The sequence below is a fragment of the Eschrichtius robustus genome, chromosome 10, assembly GCF_028021215.1.
Source record: "Eschrichtius robustus isolate mEscRob2 chromosome 10, mEscRob2.pri, whole genome shotgun sequence".
NCBI classification, from domain to species: domain Eukaryota; kingdom Metazoa; phylum Chordata; class Mammalia; order Artiodactyla; family Eschrichtiidae; genus Eschrichtius; species Eschrichtius robustus.
This window is the reverse complement of record NC_090833.1, coordinates 93,738,565-93,755,465: the sequence shown is the minus strand read 5'-3', so window position 1 is coordinate 93,755,465 and position 16,901 is coordinate 93,738,565. Positions and strand designations below refer to the sequence as shown.

General features: G+C 51.9%; 2 protein-coding genes across 3 annotated transcripts in view; one reads left to right on the top strand and one right to left on the bottom strand.

Moving 5' to 3' along the window:
- Positions 1-1,338: 1,338 nt before the first annotated feature.
- Positions 1,339-8,896, top strand: LOC137770989 (NUT family member 2G-like). Its single transcript, XM_068554016.1, has 7 exons — positions 1,339-1,354; positions 3,310-4,024; positions 4,979-5,107; positions 6,153-6,325; positions 6,780-7,075; positions 7,470-7,586; positions 8,108-8,896. The coding sequence occupies exons 1-7, from the start codon at positions 1,339-1,341 to the stop codon at positions 8,894-8,896; spliced, it is 2,235 nt and encodes a 744-aa protein (XP_068410117.1).
- Positions 8,897-13,612: 4,716 nt separating this feature from the next.
- The window catches only part of LOC137770365 (contactin-associated protein-like 3B), a 164,790-nt gene continuing 161,501 nt past the window's right edge, over positions 13,613-16,901 (bottom strand). For both annotated transcript variants that reach the window (XR_011075166.1, XR_011075167.1), the window contains one exon: positions 13,613-14,876. The gene's annotated coding sequence lies outside the window, so the exon portion shown is untranslated. The remainder of the gene's footprint in view (positions 14,877-16,901) is intronic.

The following is a 16,901-nucleotide window of genomic DNA, read 5'->3' as shown; positions in this document are numbered from 1 at the left end:
GTGTTGCCAGATAAAATACAGATTTCGAGTTAAACGTAAATTTCAGATAAACAGGGAAGGAATTTGCAGTAAAACTATGTCCAAAATGTTGCACGGGACAAAGTTGTACTAAAAATGAATTCATTGTTTATGTGAAATTCAAAAGTCAAATTCAGTTAGGCATTTGTTACTTTTCTTTACTAGATCGAGCCACCCTATTCTTTCAGGTGCTTTGAAATTTAAGAGACTGTAGAAATTCTTGTTCTAGGAATCTAGTGCAGAAACAGAGGAGCCACGATACCCGTACAAAGACAATCATTGGAAATATCCTCAGATATATTGGAACGTATATGAATTTTCAACTAGAAAAAAAATGAAGGCATTTTAAAAAATGGAAACAGATTGCCTTCGTTTTTAGTTGCATGACGTATCTCTGGGAAGATTTTAATGAAAGAGATAACACTGGTTTCCCCCGGGAAAGAGGATTGGGTTGACAGGGGAAAGAGGTGGGAGGAGGGCTCGCCACAGCATATTCCATTTTGCACAATTTAATTTTGAACCATGAGAAGGTGTTACTCGCTTAAAATATTACACTAAAATCATTTAAAAGGTAAAAAACTAAATCTTTTACAACCATGGAATACTATGAGAAAGACATTTAGTGAATTCTGGTCTTGGACATGGGGGCTGCATGATGGTTTTTTGATGGACGGGGGCTTTCCAGCACAAAGGATCATTAGTAAGACTGGTCCTGCTGGATGTTGGTTGGAGCACAAGGACCGCTCCCTTAGGAGTGATGTACATACAGCAGTCAAAGACACTGGATCTGCTGAGACAATCCTAATTTCAAATACTCAGTTCCATGTGGCCATAAATACCCAAGTGTTTATCAGACTAACCGTTCTGAATTTTGTTCAGAAAGTCTAGTCTCTGTTGAAGTAAGTCAAGAGCCAGGTAGGAAGCAGAGTGTGTTGAGGGACACAAAACTAGGTTGATGGAAAAAGAAGTGAAAGGAAGGAAGGGACGGTCAAGTCCAACCTCGGTGCCGTGAATCAAAAAAAACAGTCTATAAACTGCGTAAAGAGGCACACGCCAATTGTGTTGCCACTGTGTGAGGTGGAAGGAACTTCCGGTTCTTGCCTACCTGCCAGAGCCCTCGTGGAATGTCTCCCCACCCCCACCCTACCCAGACCCACGTGCCCTCTGCCCCTCCCCCACTGCAGAATGTTTAGATTCAAACCTGCCCCTCCTTCACTTGGATCCTGAGCGTCTGCTGAAGCAGGTCACTCTCTGGGTCCTGGTCTTGACTTTTCTCATTGAGGCTACCAGGCAGCAGTAGTCCGTGCCCAAGCCTGCAGGATGGCTTCAGAAGGAGGTAAGCCTATAGGCTGGGGGTGTGTTCTCACAGACCCTGCCATCCCTCACATATTTCGGGTTCACACGTGATACTTCACGGTGGGCACACAGTTGGACTGAAGTAGAGGGAGAAGAGAGCACTGGACACACGAGGACATTTCACCTGGGGAGACTGGGGAGCCTGAAGAAACCTGAGACTGCACTGGGGAGGAGGGGTCATTGGAGGTGGATCAAGAGGAATTGCCCTGGCTATGGAGAAAGGATGGCAGCAGGCAGGTTGATTCTTTCTAGAAGGGAGACAAGCCACTTTGAAACGTGTGTGTAAGGATGTGTGTGATGTCCTGGTGGTGACACAGGGAGGGTCATGAGGAAAGCCTAGACCTGTCTTGTGTTCCTGAGGCACCTGAAGCTTGCCTCACCATATCTTTCTAAGGGATTTGAACAGGAGCATACTGTATCTAAGGGGGCCGTGGGGAGAGATGGTCTTGGTGAGAAAACTGTTCAGTGGGGCTGTGTGTGGCCACACCTTCAGTGAAGTGTCCTCTCCGAGAGCTAGGCAGGAGGTTACTCTAACTGCCGCAGCCCACACCTCGTCCACTCCTCCCAGCCCAGAGCTCACTTCTCAGTTCAGGTAACTGTTGCTTTGGATTCAACAGGGGATGGGCAACCGTGTAACTTCAGCCAACAGAGGGCTCAGATTCCTGAGTTGCTCTGAATTGTTCTTCCTTTTGTGGAATCGCAGTACTTCAAACCTACTTCATCTCGTCCAGTATCTCATGTTGGACTCTCAGGCTGCCTTGAGAAGAAGACTTTGTTCATATTTCATGTCACTCCTTCATGGACAGGGAACAGATGTGGAGTGGGGTTGTTTCGGGTGGATTGTCTGTGAAGGCTGCTTCCTCTTTTAAAGGGGGAGGGAGTGTAGCCCAGGGGCAGGAAGACGATCTTCTGTGTTGTTATTAAACGTCCTATGACACCTGTTCTGATTATTTAGGTGCACCGTGGTGTGTACCTTGTTCTCCTGAACAGGGATGTGTTCCAGACAACTTGATCGCCATGGCACCTGGCTTATGCCTGCTTCTTAGATTGTCTTTCCATTATTGGGAGCTGGAAGGGGAAGGACCACAGGCGGTCTGTACTCCCACGACCAATGTAACATGACAATTCCCTGGCCCTTGTTTAATCCTCTGCAGCCATCACTGGCTGTGAAATGACAGAATCTAAGGGACACGCACCTACTTCTCAGACCCCCCCCCAACCTGCGCCGCCTCCTAGGAACAGAACTCCTGAGTGATGACCGTGACTCTGGGCACTGGGGAGGGGGTGGCAGGACCTGGCCCATGTTACGTGTCTGCTGTGGGTTGTTCTGAGATGCAGGTGCATTCTGGGCCAGTGTTATGGGTTTGTGTCAAAATTCCATTAGAGAGATATTTTCCAGCATTTTGTTTTGTTTTGTGAGGCTAGGAAAGAAAGAGGGGATTTATACTGAGCATCAGGAAAAGGAGGACTGAGGAGGAGGTGGGGCCCCAATATTTTACACAGTGCCTGTCCACAAAGGGCCTTTGGGTGCCTAGAACTTACCTTGGAGAAGGTCCCTACCTGCTAGTACGCCGGCTGAGGGGCATTTCTCACAGAGCGGATGTCCACCCAGTTCCAGGTCTTAGGAGACAGCCTGTGAGGCTTAGGTGCCAGGGGGTGCCTTAGGGAGGCTCTCCAAGTCAGTGCTTGCTGAGGCGATTTCTTCTCGGCAGAGAGGGGTCAGGGACCTTGGTGGATGGGCACGGGGTCACCAGTGGAATAATTCTCAACTGGAGGTCAGGGCATGAAAATCACTTGAAGACATTTGCACGCTGCACAGTTTCCCTTGTCCAAGTGTCCCTCACCTGTGGAGATGTACACTCTGATGCCACAGAAAGCCTCAGTCCCACTTGCCCATTCTCCTCCTCCATTCACTCCTTTCGTTTGCCTCAACAGCATGTGCAGTGCTGGGAACGGATGTGACCATGAACCCCGGTGCCTCCTTGTCTACTTTCACGGCAGTGCCCTTCCCTCCACCCATTCCTGGTGCCCAGCACCGGCCACCCTGGCAGCAGCACCTGCCACGTCCCATCACCCCAGCATTCCTTCCTGGAAGCAGCCTGCTGCTGCCAGCTTTCCCCAGGACGCCTATGGTGGCGAATGGTGGCCATGGCCCCAATGCCCCTGGGGCTTGCAACCTCACTGTCCAAGTCAGGTCACAAGGGAGGCCAGTGGAGGCCCCCCAGACTCAGACCTTTGTCGTTACTCAGGCCCCCCTCAACTGGAGCGCCCCAGGGGCCCTCAGCAGGAGTGCTGCATGTCCTGCACCCGTATTCTTAGCAACCCCTGTGATGGGGACCGTTGTGACTGCTCCAGCTGTTGGAGTTAGTCAGGCTGGCAAGGGAGGCTGGACCCCAGGCTTTCCTCCTCAAGTTCCACCACCAGCTGCCCAGCTGGCCCCTATCATTCGCCCAGTGAACTCTGGGCCATGGCCACATGGCACTTCCAGGGAGGGCCGCCTGGCCACCAACCAGTCCAACGCCTCGCAAGATGGCTCCTCTAAACCCCAGAGCGTGTACAGTAACTTCCGACGTTGGCAGCACCTCAAGCCCCTGGCCCGGAGACACTTTCACCGGAGTCCTGATGCAGAAGCTTTTTCCTGCTTTCTCATGTGAGTGAACGCTCAGGGGGTCCTGAGCTTATGGGAGCTTTTAGATAAAGAGGAACTGGGGATGGACTCGCACGTTAGGTTTCTAGGGATACTGGAAGGAAGGTGTGAGGGCGATGTCCATGCTATGAGAGGGCACATTGTCGGTCACATGGGTGGGCCTGCCAGTCCATGACATCATGACCGAAATGTGCCCTATCTCAACTGGCCCCACCACCCTGTGAGTCTGGCCAGCTTGCTCTTCCATGATTCTCATGGTAATATGGACTGAAGACTTGCAGTCAGAGAGGGTCGTGGTGTAAGGTGAGGAGCCAAGGAGTGGATGCCGCACTCTCCTGTGGTGCCATCTCCTTTCATACAGGACTTGAGCGTACATGGCCAGGGGAGGTCACTTCAGAGGAGGGGGAGGAGAGCGGGGCCCAGGAGAGCGCTTTATGCATGCCTCCACTTCGTTGTGGAGAATTCCACTAGGAACAGCGTGATGGTAGAGCTCTCCTAAGGGCGTGGGCTCTCTCCCACTAGAGTTGTGAGCCTGGCAGGCATTTCCATCCTAAACCTCCAGTCCCTCGTAAAAAGGGGACAATTACACCTCACTCAGAGGACTGTGCAGAAGACTCCTTGGGCTAATCTATGAAGCGTTAGCAGATTGCTTGGCACATGCCACGCCTCATTGATGATAGTGATTTTTATGATGAAAATGCAGCCTTGAAGAGGAAAAGAGCTCCCCAAGGCACAATGTCCCAGCTCTAGCCTGGGAGTGGATGGTCATCCTTGAGTGAGTGTGAGGCGGTGACAGCAGTGGCCGGGAAGGCTTGTCTTTGCCCTCCCAGACACCCGCCTCTCACCCTCCTGCTGCTCAGTCATGCTGTGTTGAGTGATTTGTGGTCCACATGGGCGGGTGGGGTCAGGCAGGTGGGGGCTGGGCTGGGCCCGGAGACTGACCCCGAGTGCTTACAGCCCAGTGCTTCGATCCTTGGCCCACCTGAAGCCCAGCATGACGCAGGAGGAGGGACTGTGGAGGGCCGTGCAGGAATGGCGGCGCTTGAGCAACCTTGACCGGATGATCTACTACGAGATGGCGGAAAAGTGAGTCAGCGTCCTGGGCCCAGGGGCTGCGTGGAGGGTGAGGCGAGTGGGTGAGGGTGGGGTCTGGCCATGGGGGTGCTCATCAGAGAGGACAGAGGAGAAGGGCTGTCACCCAGCACAGGGTCCCCGCAGCCCAGGGGCCCTACTGTCCTCCAGAAACCCCTCCCTCACCTTGAGAGTTTGAGACTTCTGTCCTTCCTCCACCAGGAGCTCTGCCTTCCCCTGATTTTCACCTACCCTTGCCTTGACATGAAGGTCTCAGGACGGGGCAGGGTGAAGCTGTGTGTCCAGTAGGGGTCCAACTCCGGCCATATGGGCTGGGCCGGGGAAAGAGCTCCACCCGCCAGCCTGCTGCTTCCTTAGTGGTGGGTGGCTGGCGGCCACTGACATAGATTTGGGACCACCTCTCCATGAAAAGTGCCCTGAGTGGGTACCCTGGCATCCCTGAAGAGGCTGGGGAAGCCAGCTGTCGTCGGCCCAAGGGTCTCCGGCCCTTCCAATGTTTGCTCCATGGTAATCCCCTTGGTTTAAGAAAGAAAACCATACGAACGAGCGCCTCTCAGAGGAAAGGAAGGCCTCTCCTCTAAGCTCAGCATCCACATCGTCCAGCCTCTCCTGGGCCCTGTCTCCAGGTCTATGTTCCAGGACTCTCAGTCCTAGCCCAGGGTCCTGGATTCGGTCAGGGACCCCTGTGGGGAACACATGCCTGTTCCAGCCTCTGGCTGTCAGCCCTTCATGTGGCTCTGGATGGGGATGGGGGGCATGAGGAGGGTGCCCCCTGGGTCAGCCATGTGTCCCGTTGACCTGGTTCAATTCAGCGACCTGGGTCTATGCTGTTGAATGCCCTCCAGTGCTGGTGAGGCAGGAAGGGTCCCAGATCTTGTTATCACTTCCAGGAGCAGCTCTCTGCTGTGGACAGCACCTCACAGGGCCTTGACGGCCCCAAGGCACATCCTCTCCCAATGCCTCATTCTTGGCTGCCTTTGTTGGGCTCCAGAACCCAGGCCTTTTTCTCAGGGTGGCCTGTGCCTCCGTCACCCCCCAGGTTCATGGAATTTGCAGCCGAGGAGGAGATGCACATTCAGCATTTGCAGTGGATGCAGTGCGCGCAGGACCTGCCTCCTGCAGCCCCACCGAAGCTCGATCCTCGGGGGCCCCCAGCCCCGAAAGTGGGCCTTCAGCCAGGCACCCAGCTTCCCACTGGAGTTGAAGGCACAGGTAACAGGGACCTAGGGTTGGCCACTGTCCCCATGTGGATCCTTTTCCTTTAAGACAGGGGCATTGGTCTTTCAACCAAAACAGCCACCGAGGCGGGGGGCTGGGGGAGTGGGGTCTCAGCTGCCCTTTGTCACTACGGGGTATTGACTTGGTCAGTTTTGTAACTCCTCTCACACCTCCCTGTCAAAGGACCCCACACTAAGTCTGCCTAAGAAGTGGGCTTGAAGGGGAGACCCCTAGAAATTTGGAGGTTCCCCAATTCCTTACTTGTGACTCTCTTAGATGACCCCCTTACCTCCCCTCTCCAACTGTGCATGAGGCTTCAGATGGTCCTGACCCCTCCCACACCCACATCAATGTCCCCCAAACAATGCCCTCACCAACGAGCGCTCGGTGGTCAGGAGGTGGACCGGGAGTCCCTCACCTTCCTTCCCTTCCTCCTGCTCTGCCTCAGCCTGTGCTCCCAGGATGTCCGGCCCCAGGGCCCAGCCCTCGCACCTGAAGCCACACAGATCCCAGCGGACCCCGGAGCCCAAGGCACCCAAGGAGATTCCCCCTGAGGCTGTGAGGGAGTATGTGGACATCATGGAGGCGCTGGTGGGGCCCGTCCACTCAGCCACAGGCGAATCAGATGCAGAATGTGGAAAGGACGGAAATGAGATGAAGCAGGAAGAGGACGGCACCTACTTGGATCCGGGTCTCTTGAGCTACATTGACAAGCTGTGTTCTCAGGAAGACTTTGTCACCATGGTAGGCTGGGCCTGGAACCTGGGGTCTACAAGATGCCAGGGCATGGAACTCTCAGCACCCAAATCTGGGTTCTGCTCAGGCCGATGGGACTTAAGCTCAGATCCTTGTTCCTGAGCCTGGTGTTAGGGGAGGTTTACGCAGATGTATGTGTGTATAAGTTTGTTTCTGTGTGTATGCCTTTGTGTGTTTGTGTATGTGCATCTGTATATGTGCTCTTTTGTGTGTGACTGTGTATGTGCATGTGTGTGTGTGTGTGTGTGTGTGTGTGCTGACCATCCCCGCCTTGTGGAGGAGAGTGGGGGTGGGTCTCTGCTTTTCAGTTTCCCTTCTGGTTTTCTTGTGTCACAGGCCACTCCTGGCCAAGGATGCTCACAGTCTCTTCTTTCTGTCTGAGGCGGAGGCAGTCATTCACCCTCGATTCCTGGCAGAATTGCTTTCCCCAGACCCACAGCTGGATCTCTTGGCCCTTGCTGAGGAGCTGGAGCAGGAGGAAGGACTCACCCCTAAAGAAGTGAGCCAGGGGAGGGAGAGGGACAATCAGGGAGCCAGGGGACTCCAGGGGAGGGGGGACCCCAGGGGATCCAGGGGACAGGGGAAACCAGGTGGCCCAGGGGAGCCAGAGGAGGGAGGGATCGCAGGTAGAACAGGGGAGACAAGGGACACCCAGGAAGACCAGGGCAGAGAGGGACCCCAATGAGCAGGGGAGAGGTAGGGCCCCAGAGCAGGAGGCCCACATGGCTCTGTCCACCCCTTCCCTGCCTCGGAGACCTGGCATGGGGTAGGGCCCTTTCTGGGGTGGGTGCAGTGAAGGGTGATAGGAAGGAGAGGATGGGGAGCCGGGAGCGGAGGGAAGGACACACAGCTGGGAATAAGGTGCAGGAGGATGGCAGGAATGCCACCGTGTCTGGATTTGGAGTCTAGTCCTGGGGTCACCCGTCCCCTCCTCCCCGCCAGGGCCATTGTCCCACTGCCCAGTGCTCCTCCTCTCACACGTGCGTGTGGAGCCGTCACTGTCCTCCTCCCTCCTACCAGCTGGTGCAGAAACGACTCCTGGCCTTGAAAGAGGACGAGGGTGGGCCGGCAGCCCCGAGCCACAGTGCACCCGGAATGGGCTCAAGTCCATCTGAGTCCCATGCCGGCCAAGGTGCCCAGAGGCACGACCAAGACCGCCATCTAGGGGTCAGTGATGAAGTCTGCCCACCAGAGATTGATGTTGAGGCTCTTCATAGGCCCATCCGAACAGACACTGGCCTGTTCGGGCCCAAAGTCTTTGTTCCCTCTCGAGGACGTCAGGAGGTCTCTCCATTCCGGGCCGGACGGCCCTCCCCTCCCCAGGGTCAAAGGCGCACTGGCCCTCTACTGGGACCCAGGGATGCGTCTGTTCTCAGAGAGGCGTCTCCTGTTCCGGAGGCCCGAGGGCCCAGGGACGCGTCCAGTGAGGACGAGGAGGAGCTCCCCAGCCTGGCCTTCCTCTTGGCATCTCCGCAGAGCCTGATGCCTTGCGGGCTGTCCCAGACACCTGCCCCTGCCTCAGGCCTGGCCTCCCCTGGAGGTTGGGGGGCCCAGAGTGCTCCCCAGGCTCCCTCCCCTCAGAGAAGAGGCCTCAGCCCAGCTCCACCAGCCGCTCCCAAGTCGAGGAAGTGGGCTCTGTGTGGGCGCCCAGCCGCTGCTGAGAAGCTGCCCATCCCCGGGGCTGGCCACGGGGTCTCTGCGAGGCCAGCCTTGGCTCTGGGGCTGGCTCGCCCCTCACAGCCAAGAAAGAGAAAGCGTGACCCGTTTGTCACAGGGAAGAGGAGGAAGAGGAAGCACTGCAGCCAGTAGGGAACAGCCGGGCTGGCCCTCCAGGGCGAGCCCCCCAGGGCGGCCCCCAGGGGAGCCTAGGGGCTCCTCCTCACCCCAGTGCTGATCCTGGAGGATGTGGGGGGAAGGGAGGGAGGGCAGGACCAGCAGGGCGGGGAGGGGAAGTGCGATTGTGGGGGGTTAGGGAGGTGGGGGAGGTGGGTGTGGGCAGGACCTTTGGAGTGATGTATGAAAATTGTGAATAAAGATAGTTTTGGTGGGAAATGCTCTCAGGCCACTGTCATCTTCTTCGTGTGGAGCTGCTCCACAGAGAGCGATCCTGAGAGGAAGGAAGGGTGAGGGAGGTCACAGGAGCTATGGATCTCCAGGTGGCCAAACCTTTCCTCCACATAGACAAGGACTCCTCAGGCTGCCCCTGGGAACGCACAGCTCTCACTTTCCCCAGAGACCCCCTCATCATCCGCTTCTCTGAAGCCTGCTTGGCTAGGGGCCTTCTGGGGCATCTGTAGCATCTTCTGCATCCCTGAACCGTCTGGGGAGGGAGAGCTGCCTTTGTGCCTCTCAGCCCTCTGGACACTAACCAGTTTCTAGGACGGAGCCCGGAGACGGCCCTTGTCTTTATGGAGCTGCTCTCTGCTTCCCTGAAGTGGCCAGGCGATGGCGCTGCGGTGACCCTCCGCTCATCCAGGGTTTCCTGTGTGGGTGGCCTGACCAGAGAGGAAAAGTCTTGGCCATGGGGACAGGACTGTCTGCCTCGTCATAGCGGGAGCGTTCTCTAGTCCCACTGGGATTATTGCAATGTGGAGAGTGGTTGAGGCAGCTACCTCTTAATCCCAGTGAGGATGCAACGAGGGGAATGGGCACGGGGAAATTCATGGGGCACCTGTTACAGGTGTGTCTAAGGGAAACGACAGTTGGGCCCCTTTGCGGAACTTGTGGGATTTCTGTGCAGCTGCATCTCGTTCAACCGAGGGAGGAGGACCCATCTGGCTGTGGCTGTGGGGACTGGCCTTAGGGGCCTAGGGGTGTGCAAAGACACCCCAGAACTACTGTCCCTTCCCTTTCCACCCATGGCTGGACATGTGTGTGTATTGGTATCAACACTGATTTGTATTCCCATAGAAAACAGTTCCTCCTGACAAACTATGACCGTGTTTCGCAAGAACAGCTTGCTCACAGGGGCAGCAGGGGTGGGGGAGAGGTGTCTGCGGCCCCAGATCTGGGTGGGAGCTGGCATCCATGCTGAGGGGTGTGGAGGCCTCAGTCACCGTCCTGCGGTTGCCGGCAGAGACTTTGAATCATCAGAGCAGGGGAAATGGCCCGCTCATAAGGGTGAGACGAGCAAACAACGAGGGGCAGGGAGCAGACCCCTGCTGTCTCCCTGAACTGCCCCCCCTCGCAGCCTGCTTAGCCCCCGTCATGGCCTGTGCTGGCCCACCTCTGAAGCCCCTTCCTCCTAATGCACTCAGATGCTCTGGTCCTTTGTGGACCCGCCCTGGGCCTCACCCCCCCTTCCCTGCTGGCCAAAGCCTCTTCTCCCGGTTCTGAGTTCTGATTCCTTCCCCAGGACCCAGGCGGCGGTTGGGACAGCAGAGACTCCTTAATTCTCCCTCCTCCTCCCTGAGATCTTGACAATCACCTTTGTATGTTTCTATGATTTTAACTACTGTAGATACTTCATGTGAGTGGCTATGATATGTCCTTTGATGAGTGGCTTCTTTCACTTAGCATAATGTCTTAGAGGTTTATCCATGTTGTAGCATGAGACATGGTTTCCTTTTATTTCAAGGAAGGAAATATTTCCTTGTGTTTTTAGTCCCCCATTATCCCTTCATCTGTTGATGGACATTTGGTTTCTTCACGTCTTGGGTATTTGGGATAATGCTACGACGAATGTGGGTGTGCAAATATCTCTTTGAGATCCTGCTTTGAATTCCTTTGGATACATACCCAGAAGTGGGACTGCTGGATCACATGGTAGTTATAGTTTTAATTTTTTGAGGAAACTTCATATTGTTTTCCGTAAGGGTTGTCCCATTTTACACCTCTCACCAACAATGAGAAAGATAGCCACCATCAAGAACTTGGTATATATCCATCTTATAAAAATGTTTATGCTTTTAGCAGAGCTGTAGATAATCAAAATTATGTATAATAACAATATTTTTGGTTATATATGGTGTCATGTAAATCATATTGCCTTTGGCTTCTTCTTTCAACATTCTTACTTTAAGAAAAATGGATATATTAGATGTTCTTTAATTTTTTAATTATTTATAATTTTGCATTGTATGCATACATTAAAAATAATTTATCAGTTCCCTTGTTGGTGAACTTTTATAAATTATAATGTGACAGGGTAATCAGTTCCAGAGGAAAAGTTTTTCCTTTCAGAACTTTGAGTATTTATTCCATCGAATATGGCTTTTGTTACTGTTTTTTTCAAATTATGCCATCAATACACCCTTTCATGGTGGGTGATCAGTTTCCTTGCTAATTGTTTTTTGGAAGACTGTCTGTTGTCTTTTGTGTTCTCCAGTTTCTTGACGTGTGATTAGTTTCAGGTTAAAAAAATGTATCCTCCATGTGATCTATTTTGCTTCATTCACTGATAATACACATTCTTCATCTCATCTAGAACATAATATTATCTTTTTCATATGTTACTTCTACTCATTCTCTCCTGTCTCTACTTCTAGAACCCTGGATATATGTATATTAGACCATCTTATATATTCTCGGTGTCTTCATCAGCTTGGACGGCTATAACAAAATGCCATAGACCTGGTGGCTTGAGAAACAGACGGTAATTTCTTAACAGTTCTGAAGGTTGGAAGTCCAAGATCAAGGTGCCATATTCAGTTCCTGGTGAGAGCTCTCTTCCTACTTTTCAGATGGTTGTCTTCTTACCGAGTCCTCACGTGGCAGAGAGAAAGAGGGATCTCTCTTGTGTCGTTTCTTTTAAGGGCACTAAACCCATTATGAAAGCTCCATTCCCATGCCCTAATTACCTCCCAAAGGCCCTATCCACAACTACATTGAAGGGTAGGGCTTCAACATAAGAATTGGTGGGGGGGATATATGTCCATAGCATTCTGCCCCTGGTACCCAAAATTCGTGTCCTTATTGTATGCAAAATACATTCATTCTATCCCAACAGCCTCAAAAGCCTTAACTCATTCCAACATCAACTGTAAAATTTAAAGTCCAAAGTCTGATCTAAACACCATCTAAATCACATATGGGTGAGACTGGAGGTACTATTCATCCTGAGGCAAAATTCCTCTGTAGCTGTAAATCTGTGACCCAAACAAGTTAAGTGTTTCCAAATACGATGTTGGGACTGGCATAGAATAGACATCCCTACTCCAAAAGGAAGAAATAGGAAAGAAGGAAGGGGTGACAGTTTCCAAGCTAGTCCAAAGCCTAGCAAGGCCAATCCCATTAGATCTTAAGGTACGAGAATAACCCTCTTTAGTTTGATGCTTTGCCCTCCAGGCCCGCTGGGGTGGCAACATCATCCCCACAGCTCGGTGGGGCAGCCCCACTCCTTCAGCTTGGTGGGGTGCCACCCACACTGCAGCTCTCTGTAGGGCCTCCACCTACACCATGACTCTCTGTGAGGGCGACAATCTCACACTTTGAAACTGAGGCCCCCTGGGCCTGTGGTGGGATTGACAGACCCGATGACCTCGCAATCACCTTTGGGGTCCTTCTTCCCTTTTCGTCAAGAGGAGTACACATTCACAGCCAAATTGCTCTAGTCTCCCATTCTGTAGAATCCAAGAATTCTGACAGCCTTCCTCATTCTGCCTGGCTTTCTCTGTCCCCTTTAGTTCAAACTGGCAGTGTCCCTTCTCTACTCCTGGCCTCTGCTGAGATGACTAATTAAATTAATATCACACCTATGATCTCTTCTTCAAAGGGTTGCTCAGCTGCACCCTTAGAGTTTCTTCAGAACAAGCTTTCTCACTTTCAAATATGGATAGGCTGAGAAGTTTCCAAATCTCTAAGTTCTGATTTCTTTTTGCTTAACAATTTGGTCTTCAATTCATCTTTCTCCTGATGTGTTTTACTAGGAGCGGTGATGAGGAACCAAGCTACTTCTTCCAAACTTTGTTCAGAGATCTCCTCAGATGAATATTCAATTTCATCACTTACAAGGTCTACCTTCCCAAAAACGCTAGAACACAGTTCAGTCAAGTTCTTTGCCACTTTATAATAAGAATTGCCTCTCCTCCAATTTCTAATAATGTGTTCCTCATTTCTGTTGGAGACCTCACCAGAATAGCATCTAACGTCCATATTTCTATCTGTTCATGATTATTTCTGTATTCTCTACAAAGATGGAGACTTTCTCTCCAGTGTGCCTCTTTGCTTTCTGAGCCATCACCAGAATCACTTTTAATAGGTATAGGCTGAAAGGACTTTATGGCGATTTCAGCTCTTTTTTAGCATGCACTTCAAATCTCTTTCAGCCTTTACCTACTATCCAATTCCAAGGCCACTTCCACATATTTAGGTATTTGCTACTTCTTGGTACTAAAATATGTCTTAGCTCAAAGGGCTATAACAAACTACCACAGACTGGGTGGCTTAAACAAAAGACGTATATTTCTCACAGTTCTGGAGGCTGCAAAGTCCAAAATCAAGCCACCAGCAGACTCTAGGTCCCTAAATTTCTCATTCATAATTTCTGACCGTTTCTTTTCTGTGCTACATGTTAGCTAATTTTTCACATCTATCATCCATGTCATCCACTTCCTCTTTATCAGTATCTGATCTAACTTTTTCCCACTCCCTTTGATATACAGATGTGTGATGTTTGTATGTTGAATTTCATCATCCACTATAAAATATTCAATTTCAATGGTCAAGATTTACTAACATCAATCATTTTTACTGTTGAAGACAGAACATTCTTAACTGGAACTGGCACTGTTAATACAAGTGTATGATAGTGAATACAAGCCCAACTAGTACAGTTTGGTGCTACTCCTTGATTTGGGTTAAGGTGCCAGCACTTCTGCCACCTTTGCTTTTGCACCGTCAGTACCTATGTCAACACAATTGTTCCAGAGTAAATCATGAGATTAAAAAAGTTTCACCAACAGTTTGAATATTACAGCATCATGTTGTTTGTGATCAAGCGTGAAGATCGTCAATATTATCTAGTGCTAGTACTAGACAAATTCAAGGAAAACGGCAAACCCAGTCACTTTTGGTTTCCTTTTCCATGTGAAAAGCTGTAAGCAACATGTTTTTGCCCTTTAAAGGGCTCATATGTCTCTGTTTAAAATATTCCATTCCTCTCTCTCTTTTTTCAAATTCATTAATTGATTTATTTGTTTTTAGCTGCGTTGGGTCTTCGTTGCTGTGCGCAGGCTTTCTCTAGTCGCGGTGAGCAGGCTTCTCATTGCGGTGGCTTCTCTTGTTGCAGAGCACGGGCTCTAGGCGCGCGGGCGTCAGTAGTCGTGGCACACGGGCTCAGTAGTCGTAGTTCGTGGGCTCTAGAGCGCAGGCTCAGTAATTGTGGAGCACGGGCTTAGTTGCTCGGCGGCATGTGGGATCTTCCCAGACCAGGGATCAAACCCATGTCCCCTGCATTGGCAGGCGGATTCCCAACCACTGCGCCACCAGGGAAGTCCCAATTCCTCTCTCTTTAAACAGAAAGTGATTGGACTTAAAGCAGTGCTTAAAGTTTACCGGTACTATAATTCTTGTTCAAAATTGCTCTGTGGCATAAGCCACAATGCAGTGAATTGTTGACACCTCCAAATCCCAGGGAGGCCCCTGAGTGCTCTCTCAGGAGGAAACTGAGGTCAGGTGTATCTGATGGCCTGTGTGCTCTCTGTGCTTCTGGTGATATGTGGGGGCTTTCAGGTGAGTGCAGTGGGTAGACTCATGGACTCTTAGTCTTGGCTGGGGGAGACAGCACTGTCGGGTTTATGTTTCCACATTTGCCTCCTTTTGTGTTGCCTTTCTCCCAGTTGCATTTAGCCTGATGAGAGGGAAGGAGGAGATGTCAGTAGCTGGGCAGGTGGTTCTCCAGGAGCAAGTGTCAGGGACGGTTGTGTGGGCAAGATCCCTAGGCCCCGTCCTGGCAATCTTGCTGTGCACTGAGCAGTCCAGATGAATCGGGTCCTTGACCAGAAGTCCAAGAAACTTTTGGCAATCTGGGCAAAATTTGGGATCTGAGGATGGGCTCAGAAATTTCAGCAAGGAGTTGGCGGTATCTTACCCTCGGGCTGTTTAAGAGCCCCTGGTTTTGAATGGCATGAAGCACCAGAGAGCCTTTGATCACATTCTATACAGCTGTCCTGTGTGTGGCCCTCCAGCAGCAAACCTTCTCTGCTGTGACCTCAGGGCAGGCCCCATTCCCCCCCCCGCCCCGAGGCTCCTGCCCTGTGAAACATGAGGGTGTAACGCAGGCTGCTTGTCAGTGCTTGGCTCCTGGCTTGCCTGACGCAAAGTATGGAGTATCTGTTCACCTTGTGCTGGTGCCCTTCCCAGAATCAATGGGCTCACAGCCCAGACATTTATGCTGAGTCTGGGGGCAGCTGTGCCCTGAGAAGCCATGTCTTGTCACTTGGCCCAGGGAGCACCTCCTCAACGGACCACACTTATCATATGGGCCTCCTGCTCTTGTGCCCTCTTGTTTTGTTCTGAGGCAGGTGGTTGTGAGGGTCAGTACTGTGGGGTCTTGTGATCTCAGAGCAGACACTGGAGGCTGACTGACCCCACAGAGGTGGACAAGGATGTGGGCTCAGGCGATGGGTCCTTTCTTGGGTTTCTGCCTCTCCTCCCTGACTCCTGACCCTTGCTCTCAAAAGCTCACCTTTCTGTTGTAGTTGCCTCACCAGGGGGCAGTGGCGGGCTTTGCCCCGCTGAACTATACCCTTGGGGTAGGTGGCCACAGCCTGGCTTGTCACACACTGGGGAAATCCTACACTGGGGAAGTCAGGATTGTGCCTTGCTGGGCTTGGAACCCAGGTAGAAAGGTAGATGGTGTGGGTCTGAGGGACTGATGCCCCAGCCCCAGGGCAGGTGACTTCTCCTGGGAGAGGTTGCCCATGGCCCCCTTTGGCCCCTCGACCCTGCAGAGGTGCTGATACACGCCCCCTGCAGGCCACAGCCTCTGTGCACAGGATCTGCCCCAGTATCACATGAGAAGCCGGGCCCAGGAGCCTCGCTCTCTCTGAGAGCAGCTGGTCATCCCACACTGAGGGGCATCTTCTCGGACACAGGGCACAAAGCTGACCTGCAACTGACATATGGACTCTTCCCTGGGCTTTACCCTTGTCTCCTGTCTCACGGCCCCTGCCTTTTCCCCCAGACACCGGAGATCTCCAGGCTTGGGTGGAGTATGGCATATTGTCAAGCTCAGTGGTGTCCACCTCACCAGCCCACTGGAAACAAGCCCCAGGGAGCCTTTGAGAGAGCAAGACCAAGGACTTTAAGAAGACTACGGTTAATGTTAAGGAGCAGAGATTGTAAGATGAGGAATTTCACTAGTGTTTTTCAATCCGTAAGAAGAAGGAAATAGAAATTGCAGAATTGAAACTTGCACAGACATCAAGAAATAATAGTTTACAGGCCTCAAGAAATAATAGTTTAACAAATGCCCCATTCACAGAATCAAGGAAATGAGCACCATCCACAGGGTGTGCAAAGGAGGTGCCTAATCCCAGGAGCAGCATGGCCACGGCTCGTCTGAGAGCGAGGCATGTGCTGGGCAAGCTTTTGTATGTAATGTTCACCAAAGGGAACCTTGGCCAGTGATACCAGGGAAAGGCTATCATGGTGAAGGCCCACTCATCTCCACCACCCTCAACTTGAATCAAAGTATTGGCTGAAGAAACAGACTTGACAGAGACTTTGGCCACCTGGCCTGGGTTCTCCCTACAAAATGTCATGTTCCTCCAAGAACAGGGCAAGGAGTCACAGTTGTCCGAATCACAGACGGCATATCTTAACGGTACAGCTATTACAAATTTGCACCTTTGTTTGAAGGGAATTGTTAAGT